General features: G+C 38.6%; 1 protein-coding gene across 1 annotated transcript in view; it reads left to right on the forward strand.

Annotated features, from left to right (window-relative positions):
- LOC124264741 (supervillin-like) overlaps positions 1 to 13123 on the forward strand; it is a 172563-nt gene that overhangs the window by 72731 nt on the left and 86709 nt on the right. The window contains 2 exon segments of the mRNA XM_046699511.1: positions 401 to 2545; positions 9599 to 10074. Coding sequence (XP_046555467.1) covers positions 401 to 2545; positions 9599 to 10074 — 2621 coding nt within the window.

The following is a 13123-nucleotide window of genomic DNA, read 5'->3' on the forward strand; positions in this document are numbered from 1 at the left end:
CCTTCAATCAGCTGGTCTTTGAGTCGTGGGGAAAACTGCCATTGTGTCCAGTGTGGATACTCTTGTCGATTTCCCTGCACATCTGATGATGCATTCCCAGTGAACACATCATCTCATAATCTTGTTCTGCCTGCAGAGGTTATGTTAAAAGATCACCTCGAGCTTACCTCTCTGCAACTTCTCTATCAGCTACCAAGCCATTTCCACATTTCAGGAGAAAACAGAGCCAGCATGTCTTTATTTTTACTCTTTATGACATAAATTTGAGTTTTACAGAAGATACAACACATAAGTAGATATGTAATCCTTACTTCCGTTGTGTAATTTTGATTATTGTTTGCATCATCAACAACGTATTATATGATATATCCAACATTCATGAACTCCCTGCTCATTTCAGCTCTTCAAAGCCAAGTGATGGTGCTTCATCACCAACACTGGAGTCCAGATACTCTCGCAGTGGCTACACATCCCCACGAAGCAGCATCCCAACACGTTCCTCAGAGTTAGCAAATGGGAGGAGCCCACGATCTAGTTTGTCATCTGAACCTTCATTTGAATCTAAGGAAGATTCTCTGACTCGAAATATAGAAGGTCGAAGGTCACAACGGAACTGGGACAAAAAGTCTGATAGTGATGATAACAAAGATGAAGCTCGATCTTACAGCAGATATTCCCGATCGTATCGGGATACCAAAACAGAAGGTGACAAAGATGACAAGAAAGATGAAACGCGAACATACAGCAGATATACCCGATCGTATCGGGATACCAAAACAGAAACAGATAGCGACAAGGACAAGGAGGACAGGTCAATTAGTCGATACTCACGACGAAACCGTGACACAGAACCTGATATATCAGAAACCAAACCAAGATATGAGTCCAAGTACGACACCGGATCAGATACAACTGAAGCTATTCTAAAACGAGCAGAGAGACGTCGATTGCGGGCAGAAGCTAAGAAAGATTTGGCTGCTGTAACTGACTATGGTACCAAAGATGATTCCTCAAACACAGGAAGATCAGAGGAAAAAACGGACACTAAGGAAGACGCTTTGACAGAATGGCGACGAAAGAGAGCACTTGAGCATATTTCTGTGAGTTCAGACCAAAGTTTAGATAAGCCTGATGCCACAGAGAGGCTATCAAGGAGAGACAGGACAGGCTCATTGAAAGACAGCACTGATGATAGTGATGCTTTTGTGAGGCAGTCAAGCTATCAGAGACGCAATAATATATCTGAGGAGAAGGATACTGATGGTTCCACCAAAGAGGAGAGTAGCACACCAAGTAGGAGTAGTTTTCGTCGTTTCCAGCGAGAAAATCAATCTGAAGAGAAAGAAGATGCAAATGAAAAGATTCGAGAGAAATCTGAGGAAAGGGCATCACGCGCTGAGCGAATTGCAAAATATAAGGAAGAGCGTCGCAAGGAACTTGCTGCCATTTCTAATCTTACGAAACAGTTGGATAGTGACTCAGAAGGCTCAGGGGTGGTTGCTAGACCATCTTTGTTTCTAGCAGCAAGTTCACAGAGGCAGAGTTCAGAGGAGAGATCTGAAGATGGCAAAGGTGGTTCATCTGGGCTTGCTGATGGGCAGACGCATAGGAGACGTCTACCTGAAATACCAAGTTTCAGGAACATATCAGGAGCAGACATATCAGTTGGTGGTGTTGCCTCAAAAACAAAAGCTGAAGTTGTATCCAGTGACAGTGGCATATCTGAAAATGAGGCTAGATTTCGCAAAGACACATCTCCGAATGCCAAATTAGATGTAGGGGCTAGCGTGAGACGAACATCTTCATTAAGACAAGAAACAACCAAGCAGCCTATAAGTGGATCATCAAGCAGGTCCAGAGATGAAGCCAGGAACATATCACGTAGCCGTGATCGCCTTGATGTTGACAGAACAACTAAAAGTCGACACTCTTCAGGTGACAATCGATCTTCAGAAGATGAAGCCTCAAGGTTAGATGTGAAAGACCGATCAAAATCTGAAAAAACACTTACATCAACATCAAAATCTGTACGAAGATCACTAAGTGATGTTACTCGGACTTCACAAAGCAACCCCAACTTGGAAAGTTCGGGGTCAGAAACCTTGCGTGCATCAAGTGCATCAAGTGCATCAAGTGCAATCGATCAACTCAAACTGAAACAGATAGCAAGAAGGGGAGAACTTCTTGAAAAGAAAACTTTCGGAGCTAAGGACAAATCAGGTGATCAGACCAAAAAATCATCTGAGAAAGCAGAAACTGAAACAAATACTTCATCAAATACTCTTTCTCCACTGAAAACTCCAACAAAGACTGTCCGAGGGGAACGTATTCCCCTCTCCCCAGATCCGCTGGATGATCTGTTAAAGAAGAATGCTGCGTTCTTATCAGACGCAGACATGGAGTCAGAGGTTGCTTCCTCCTCATCCAATGCTTCAAAGTCTTTCAAGAATGATAAACCTAGGAAATCCTTGAGAAGACGTCATCTCCAGAAATCCATGAGCAAGACATCAGTGGATGAGGATGGGAAGGAGGAGACATCTACAAGGTGAGTTTACCTGTGAATACATTACTCGGTTTATACTGAGTAACTTGAGACATGCTGCTTCTAAATGAGTGTGTTTAATAACTTTAAGATGACTTGTGTCCAAGATCGGGTTAGGTTATCCATGCCTGATATGTTTTGTGAAATTAGGAAGCTTTCTTTAATCCAGTTGTTGCAAGGATTGGTAACCAAGTGCATGACATGGTGTAAAAAAAGCACTTGCACACTGCACAGCACTAGGTCTTCCTCTGACCAAACTTGCACAATAAATGCTGCCTAATATCTGAATGGTTCTATCAAATGGATATGCATGCTTATATAAAACATTACAAATTTAATATGAAATGCCATTTAGAAAGTGGTCAAATGTAACGTATGTAATTAGTAAAGTACAGATTCGAGTACTTTTGTTGGGTTGAGTCCCATCTGGGAATCAAACCCACACCTTCAGAGTCAGGCACCTAATTGCCAACACACAAAGTCAGACGCCTAACCCCTCAGTGGAAGACTTTGTGTGTTAGCGATTAGGTGCCTGACTCTGAGGGTGTGGGTTCGAATCCCAGATGGGACTCAACCCAACAGAAGTACTAGAATCTGTTCACTAAGAAAGTACAATCCCAAATATAACATATGTTACATTTGATATGAAAGATAGCCATAGATATGGAAAATTGATTTTCCTCAGGACATCAAATGATGTACCGGTAGGTATACTGGTATGTATCAATAGTCTGTCAAACAAACAAAAACATTTCCTTCTGCAAATTTATGGATGTGCATTGATAGCTTATAGAAATAGGAATCAGTTTGTTAAAATATCATAATCAGATTTAGTTATAGACTCTGTATAGATGTGGTGGGTACAATATAAGATTGTTAGAAGCATGGGAAAGTAAGATGCTTAATTACACAACTAACTACCAAGCAGTGAAAAAGCAGAAGAATATTTTGTTCTGAACACTGGAACAGTATGTATTTGGATACTGCGTGGTCATTGAGCCAACAATATATAAGTCTATCATCTAAGACAATTTGGAGCATTTGTTTTTAACTGTAAACTGTTGTTTGATTTCTTGTTCTTTGCTCTCTTTACTTTTCATGTTTCATGGAACGTGTTGTACTCAGTTCAACCCACCTTGATCTGCGTATGTAACTTTCCTTGTAAGTTCTGACTAAAGACATGCTTTTGGCTGTTGCACAAACAGTTGGTACAGCTGGTATTCCACCAAGCCAGCTATGACAAATCTCTCAGCTATGGATCTGGTTAAAAAGTGGAAGTATGCTCATACTTACAGTAATTACAGGCTGCTGCTTACAGTAAACCTCCAGAAGTGCTGGTTGTCCTGGAGAGGGTGTGTTCTTCTGTAGGATCACCCAGGACAAAAGCCCTCAGGACTAAATCCCCATAGTATTTTCAGGGGAAAAAGTTATCAAAAACATAGCACAATCATGTGAGCAAACTGGATCTTTAGAAAACATGAGTGATATGTCATTGTTACACATATCACAGGTAATGCAGTCCAAGTTATTGAAATCAACTGCAGTTAAGATGTCAGTGCTTGCAGATCTGGGATTGACTTTTCCCCATTTGCAACACTGGGGCTGCTGAATCTGTGCAAATAGCATTTATTTAGAGGAACTAGAAATTTTGTTGCTACTTTCCCTGAAATAATTGATGTAATTATTACTATTATTTGTTATTGATAATAGATGGACTAAGTTTACCCTAGGTAATTTTGTCCACAGTGATTATATTTGTCTCCAGTACTTCACAAAGACAAGTCTCTTGCAGCCTAACAATATGTTTTGGTTTCTCTGAGCCAGACTAGGGGTTTGATACAGTTCCTTTCAAGTTGTGCAAATTAGCAATCAGTTTGTGTAGGATGTCAACAACTGATCTGTTTCAGCACATTGATGAGCCACAGCACTTCTCATTTGTCTGAACAGTATATAGAACCAGATTCAGAGCTGATCACCCAGGCCTGACAGGCTATAATCTGCAAGTTTTAAAGATGTTATATCACATAAGTATTCAGATCAAGTGCTTGTAAGGTGAAAGTTATGTACGGGGCACTGTTGATTCAGTTGTTTGGAACACTGTTGTATACTGTGCAGATGAGAAGCTGAAACATATGATCAAGGCTTCAAACCCTAGATTGCCTAATTTATGTTTCTAGGTCAACGCCATACCCATGCTAATCATTTTCACCAAAGTCATAAATGTCCACTTTAATGGAAATATCATTTTTCAATATTTTCATTCAAGCATGTAACCTGCTCAAGAGAGTAAATATAAATTCTCTTTAAATGACAATAGGCACAACAGAATTCCACAGGAAAAGAGCCTCCCAAAATTTGCAATATACTGTTTAGTCATATGTTAACAATGTCTACCTATTAAGTGATTATAGACTGGTGACACAGGTGAAATGGGCAGGTAATAGTCTGCCACAGTTGAGGTGACTGGAGCGTAGCCAGAGTGGAATGTTGTCTCAATAATTTGATACAAGTGGAAAACCTAACACGTTGTCTCAAAACAGCCATTGTGGCCTGTTGTCTGCACATCTGACATCATAATCTAATGTGTTATGCATCAAATAAACTGTATGTATATTTGGAAACAAAGATAATATTAGCGAGGCAAAGACAATCCAGTTTAACCTTCTTTTGAACTCACAGAGCAGGTTAAGTGCCTCACATGTTCCTTTTGCTTTCGGACGTTTACTGTACAGGTATTTATTTCGCTCTGTTAAGCAAGACAGACAAATAGTAGATGTAAACACAGGTCAAAGGCTGGCCTGGAGAAGGACCACTATAGTGGCAAGCCCTGAACGCTACCTTACAATACAGCAGTGCACTAAAGGAAACCTGATCACAGAACTGCTAGCATCTTGCATAGTGCTGTACCTCTGGCAATACGGAATAAGGCAATTCCTGGGTCGGTATCTAGCCAGAAGATTCCATCACCATGGGAAACTGGTAATGTTGCATTTTGGAAACTTTTCTTGAGCTGTAGGTATTATCAGGCATGTAATTACCGAAGCAGCTTGTCGTGACATTGTGTGCCACTGGATGGTGGGGAGGGCAGGTGTGAGTTGTAAGGGCTATTGTTATATGACGTGTACCTGGGGTTGTGAGGACAAGGCTCCCTGCTCTCTACATCAACAGTGTGTGTGTTGACCTTTATGTAATAGTTGGCACATAGTCTGGGGATCTTCTCACTGTGGCCAACCTTGATAAAGTAGTGTAGCATTATAAGGCTGATTCTGTAAACTGGGAATTATGTGTTTGTGATTAATAAGTAAATCACTCTTGCATGTTTTGTGACATTTGATTTGGTCAGTTTACATTGTTTCTTAAATAACTTTGGATGTCATTTTAAAAATACAATGGACATTTTTTTTTCTTGATTTGCTCTGAGACAATCAAATGTTGAATATGAAACTCATTTCTTAATGAATCATTATAAGGTGTGAAAGACTAAACTGGAATATATTTGACAAAATGTCATATGTTGTGTTCCTATGTAAGTGGCATTTTACAAGCTATTCTAATACTCTTGGGAACTTTTCCCCATGTTTTCTTATGTTAACCTTTGAACGCATGACTTTTAAGTGCATGTGTAAAACTTCAAACACTCTCGTGAACCCCTTTGTGCCACACATCTGTATTAAGTTCAGAGGATGTTTAAATGGAAAAGAGATAACCCACTTAATCATGTAAACAATTAATTCCAGTCACACCTGTATGCAAAATGTTCCAGATTTGTCTGTTCAGATACAGGTTGGCTTCCTATGCAGGGTTGTCTATTTCATTTCCGAGGTTACTGTTGTTTACATCACATGTCAGCACTTCAGATAAGGAGAGGTAGCTCTTTTAACAGAAATCCTGACTGATTTTAATTGACTTGGAAGGAGATTGATTAAAACCCATGCAATCTCTGAGATGGACAGTGCACTGGGTGCTGATTGTGGGCATAGCAGCTGGTCAGTAATAATAATAATAATAATAATTTATTTATAGAGCGCCTATTTCCAAACGACATTGCTCAATGGCGCTATAAAGAGAAAAGATTGTAGACAATGTCTATGGAAAAGAGTTTGAAAAGATGAGTTTTGTATGTGATGACACAATATCTTAGGATTGATTCTTGTGTGATGTAGAGATTGTGTATGTCTCTGTTACTGTTTCACTATTTCTTAGCTGAATGTCAATAAGTTATTGCTGCTTCTGTGAAGCATAGTATTATATACTGCTTGAAATAGTTTGGTTAACTTAAATGATTTGATCTGAGATTATTTCACCATGGAAAAAAAAAAAATCAATTTTTTGAAGTTTGAATAACGCTTATCCAATTATGGGAGAATTTTTTAAAGAAAGTGGCTGCACAAGATGATATCAGTTCCTGTTACCTTTGAAAGGGCATACTATCAGTGACTTTGTCAATTTTGTGTTATTGTACCCTGATGGTTTGTGGTCTCGATTTGCTTTTCTTTGGACAAGATTTTTTGTGCTTCCATATATTGGCATATGTTAAGTGAAACAAACACCAGTATTTATCAAACAATATAAAAATTTGATTGGCTTTCTGGGTTCAGCTACATTTATAATGGTCTGTACAAACATCCATAAGGTTTTTAATGTGGTGAGTTTGTTGGTCTAATTAGGGGGAAGTAAAGACCTGTAGACTAGTTATGCATATTATTACTCTGTTATTAAGGGGGCGGTGTGGGTAGCCTAATGGTTAAAGTGTTTGCTCGTCACGCTGAATGCCCTGGTTCTATTCCCCACATGGATCCAATGTATGAAACCCATTTCTGGTGTGCTAGGGTCCATGCAGGTAGCAAAAGTAATGTAAGTCCCCATGGTTCCTAGTATGGTGATCTCCCTTCAGTTGTTGGCGATCTATAGCCCATTTTTACATTGTATTGTCTTCTTTAATTGGAATATTTTAGCTTTGTTCGCTAGTTTTATATTGATAGCTGTGATTGTCTAGTATTTTTACTGTCCTTCGTCGGCAGGTTTTTATAATAACTATATATATTCTATTACAATGTCAAATGTTCTCGTCACGATATGGCTGAGATATTGCCGATGTGACGTTAAATATTAACTCACTCACTCACTCACTCATTTCTGGTGTCCCCCCGCTGTGATATTGCTGGATATATTGCTAAATGCAGTGAAAAAAAACCATACTCACTCACTCACACTGTTATTAAGGTAGCTGGAAGTTTAGAAAGCAGTACTGCAGTGATTGAAGTTTGTTCTTTGATGTTGTAGTTAGAGTATATATATAGTCCAGAAGTCTTTGTAACTGTGACATTATGGTAGCTAGAGCTGTATGTTGTGTTGCATTAGACAACATTATATGCATCAACAATGAATGATTATGGGTGTATTTGGTAAAGCTTAAATATTTCAGAATAATATTTTTGTGGGGGAATATTGTTGGGCATTCACTAAAAGGTTTGAAATTGGTTTGCATCCATTGTTGATGGTAATGCACTAACACCCTTCTAAATAGAAATGATTTCACACTCAAAGTAATCATGATGAATGTCAAGCAGTTTTTATTATCTCGCTGTGTTTGAAACAAAAAGTTGTCCTGGGGTCTTGAAGATTTGCTCCTATTGTATTTGAATCAAGGGACTACTCACTCTCTCAAATTCCACCTGAAATGTGTAAAGAGCCTTTATGCTTAATTTGAAACAGTGTCAAGTTTCAATGTCAATCCTGTAAGGTGACACAAACTACGTACTACCTGCCAACTGAATGTGTCAGTGACCTGGAGGCAGAGGCGGTCTAGGTGCAGCTACCTGGTGTGCATGTACAGCACAAAAACACCTGTATAAGCAGCTGTCTTGTGCACAGGATCACTTCTCTGCCGCCTCTCAAACTATAACTTACACCACTGTCACTTTCAGGAGCTTCACTCAGACGTCCATTTTCTCCTTTCCTCTGGTGTTATACGTTCTGCAAAAGAGCAAGCATGTTTACATTCTTGTTCTCTGTTTCAGTATTTCCATCTATGGTGGCACAGAGTTGTTGTTTTGGTGGCATGTGTAGACCAGAAATTTGGCTTCACAGTGATTGATGCAGTTATTAGATGTAGACTAATGTGATAAACATTGTGAAATAAGATGATGCATTTTCTGCCCCCATATAATGCATACTACTTGCTCTCTTATTTCTTCACTTTATGAAATCTTAACTACTAAGCTTGTTAAAATAACAGGAAAACCATATATAGAACGTGTTTATGTAAAGAGGGTTTTGATTTTTGAGGTTTTGGTTTTCAAAAGAATAGCATATAATACATACAAACTTAATCCAGTATTCCAGTGGTTAATGCATAATGATCTGTATTTCCAAAGCTTAACTTTAAATAAATATGTCATGTCAATACTTATCATGTGGCAATAGGGTTCTTCCAATCCACTGATTACATGAATCATACTGTCAGATTCCCATGGCTGAATTAGCAGAGCAAGAAACTAAGATGGGGATGCTGATAATAACAGCCCAAATTGAGACTGTTATGTTAGAGAGCTGTCACCCTATGATATTGGATAATAAACACCTGAATGTTGGTGGTTGTCTGAGGCTGTGTTGAGTGAGATAGGTTGCGACTGTTATGAAGAGGGTACCCTCCACTTGGATTGTTTAGGTACAGACAGAAATAATGTTCCCCTGCGAAGATGAGGGGCTGATGGTTTTGGACTTGTTCCCACTAACTAGTGGAATGAGCAAATATCTCAAGTTTTCCTTTCAATGCTTTTTCCATCTGTCAGAAAATGTTAGATTGAGCTGCACTTGCAATGGTGGTTGATTGTTAGGGGAGAGAAAGTGTGAGAAGTAGAGCTGATGATTAAGAAACTGTAGCTGAGCTGAGGACTCCAGGAGGAAGTGGCAGACTACACATGGCCACCTGATATGACCTCGAGCAGACACACTGTAATTATGTTTTTGTTTGAAACTAGAGAACAGGATATTTTCTGTTAGCACTGAAGGAATGTTCCGGACATCATGTAAAAGTCTTGTTCTGTTTTGCAGGCTGTCAAAGGAGGTGGATGCAACTGAAGAGGCGGTTACTGCAGATGACAAATTCTCTTCAGGGACGGCTGCTGTGAGAAAGCAGACGCATGATTCCTCTGATAACTTTCAAGGTGAAAACAATAATTTGGAATTACAGGTGACAGATTTATTGGATGAGTTTGAATCTTCAGGTGGTTCAGAATCTTCGGATACACAAATGAGAAAGTCAGCCCTAGGACTTCGGAGGTCAGAGTTTGATACAAGCCATGGAGACGAATATACTAACAGGGACAGGTCAGAAAAACGGAAACGCTTTATTACAAGAAATGCACAAGCTATTAGGGATTCAGATAGTTTACCCGGATCGACAGAAAGTGAAAGTATGTTTGAAACAGCCCCATCTGCTCCATCTAGTACAGAACCTGTTAGACGAAAAGTTCGGAAAGACAAAAGTTCTCTGCGGAAGTCCAGTCTCAACAAACATGAAAATGACAGTAAGTAATACTATATTCCTACTAATGTTAATTTATTGACATGGAAAATTAAATTAGATAGGTAGACTGATACTTGTGTTTCCCCATTCTCTTTTAAATGTGACCTAGCAGAGTGTTGCCTTAGAAGCTGATAGTATTATCCTTAAAGGACTGCATCTCTGAGACATCCATCCCTATATGCTGCCGTTTGTTTTGAAATGTCTCATACATTGTCAGCACTGGAAGATAGAATTTCATCTCCGACATCCTTGGATACTGTTATTACTTTCACTGTCTGTTGGAGAAATTTCATGAACCATTACTCTCCATGAGTACAGGAATAATTACACACAGATGCGATGCTCATGAAACTTAGGACACAACCTGAAGCCATCCAGCCCAGAATCTGGAGCCATCTTTATTATCAGCTTCAACACTTTACTTAAACAGTGCATTTGCCTAGCTTAGCAACATCCCACCTCTGACATGTCGACTATCAAACATAAGCACAACACACTAGTTTCAATACAGGATTATTTTATAATTAGAAATAAATTCCTTTACATGGTGTAAAAGCAACACTGAGTAAAGATCATCAGCACGCTGCTCTTTTATATGAGAGATTGTGGTGCACATTAGGTTACCTGATATTACAGGAGGAAACAGATTTATGTTGAAGGAGAATCCAGCAGGGAAGCCTCCACAGCTGTTTTCATCTGTTATCTAGAAAAGTCTTATTCTCATCTCACAGGTCATAAATTGTTGGCATTGTACATTCTCTGAGTCTGGTGCAGTTTTCAAATAGGCTAGAGTTTCATGGAACTGGGAGCCAAATTCATGTTTACAGAGGACAGAAGCAGTTTTCTCGTTTGTTTTAGCTATTTTTTAAGTTTTGTGTTCACGATGCTCCAGAAGAATTTCTGGTGATAATATCAAGTGTATTATATTGTGACTGGACAAGTCAGGAGCATTCAGAATATCACTTCATGGTGTATCACTCCTTACAAATACAGTTGAGTAACTTTAAGATTGTTCAGGACATAACATTCTTGTAAATCATTTCACAATAATATTCATAAAATGTCATACTATAGTTTTATTAATACTTAGAAACTGTGCCATCTTATCAACCATTGTAGGCACTCTGGTGAGATATTGGCTTTAACAGGGTATTATATATGTTTATATGTTCCCCTAGTTATTTCTCAGGAATGGAACCGGATCATGTTAAACATAACGAAAATGTGGTTCAGGACTGCAATCCAACACAGTATTAAACATAATGGGTTTTTGCTGGTTGGTGTTTTTCATAATGATTTTCATAATGATTTTCATTTTACAACTTCATAGACTTTATGAATCAGTAAATTATCATTTGAATCCTGAAAAAAGATAATGTTTCAATATGTTTAGGCCTTGGAAAGGATGTTATCTAAAGCACGAGTAAAATGCTTATTTATTCAGTTACTACTAACTACATTTCTCTGACAGAATGATTTTGCCTGAGTTGTGTAAATATAAGAAAATCTACAGCATACCACTTGCCCTGTAGGATGAATTAATTCTGTTGAGCAACTACGTATGAAGTCACGATGATCTGTCCTAGACTGTAATCTTTGAGGGAATATTCACAGACTCATGCTAGCCAGCCATGTCGTGTGGAACGTTGTCTTCAAGGTTATTGTATTCAGGACACTCGCCAGACTAAACACAATGGCTTGATCTGTTTGTTGTTGTTCTCTGGAAAAATAGGATTGGGGTTTGGTTTGCTGTAATGGCCTCAGTGAATTTGGGGATGGTTCAATGTTGTGCAATGTCTTTTTAGGCAGCCAGCTTACACGGATAAAGTGATGAAGAGATTATTCATCTGTTATTTATATAAAAAAATTATTTTCAGTTACTAATTGCCAAAAAAAGGTAGACGATAGATATTTATTGTTGATTGTAAAGTGCTGACATTTTTTTTCTTTCTTTCTTGATCCTCAATAATTTTGTTCAAACTTGATTTTGTTTTGTTTTTTCAACATTTGAATTTGATTAAGTTGAATGACAAATGCAAAACACTTGACAAAATAGAAGTATCAAGTAAACTTGGTCATCGTCAGTGTCAGTATGATGATGTTTAACATAATACATCCTGAAACCAGTATACTGAACACCTTTACAGTCAATGTGTGAAATATGCTCTGGCACACTTCCATGAGCCTGTGCATTGAAAGAAAACATATAAACCATTAAATTGCTGTTGGACACGATCCTCGTGAAATGACAATTTTCAGTTTTGACCACACACCTAACTGTGTTCTGTTTAAACCGCTTGAAAAAGGTGTATATACATAGGTAGTAGTGTTTCACAAAGACATTTCATGGAACACATTTAGGACATCCATATTGCTATAGCATATATAGGTAGTTGGTGTTTTATGGCATAAAATGTTGACTGTGTGAAAGTGATCACGGGACATATGAACATGGAATGCCTGTCTGTCTTACACAGACATCCCTCTGTGCATACATCACTGCAGTGATAACACTATCAGTAATATGCCCACAGAGAGGTCAACTCTATTAATTCAATTTGTCAAACTGTCTTTGATGTGCTGGTTCTTATTGGCAAGAAGCTTTATCTCTATGGCATGCTTATGTACAATAATAAACATGACAAACTATCATATTAACTGAAGGGTTTTTGATTGAGATAAATGTCAGGTGTATGATGATTTATGTTTGTACCCCGGTGACTGCTGCAGGCCCTGAGATCCTGCTCTGTAGGAAGGCTGGAGGATCTCTGAGTTAGACCACTACAGTCATGTATTTGCCCTTTGGTAAAGTATTGGTTTTACAAGGGAAAATGAGCCAGCAATTAAGAGCAGATCTAGACTTGCTCACTTAGGGCTTTAGCATTGCAGGGAGGTCTATGCAGTAGGGAAAATAATGTGGTTCAGGGACTGTGAGACTACTTATCTGTCGTCTGTCATACAGACCCTGAAACAAATATTCCCAATGCAGCCCATGTAAGTGTAGAATGTGTGGCAAGTCTAGATTACCACAGGTTCAGACTGAAAATGAA

This window comes from Haliotis rubra, unplaced genomic scaffold (genome assembly GCF_003918875.1).
Source record: "Haliotis rubra isolate DU_JTF1 unplaced genomic scaffold, ASM391887v1 Scf94, whole genome shotgun sequence".
In the NCBI taxonomy this organism is placed as follows: Eukaryota; Metazoa; Mollusca; class Gastropoda; order Lepetellida; family Haliotidae; genus Haliotis; species Haliotis rubra.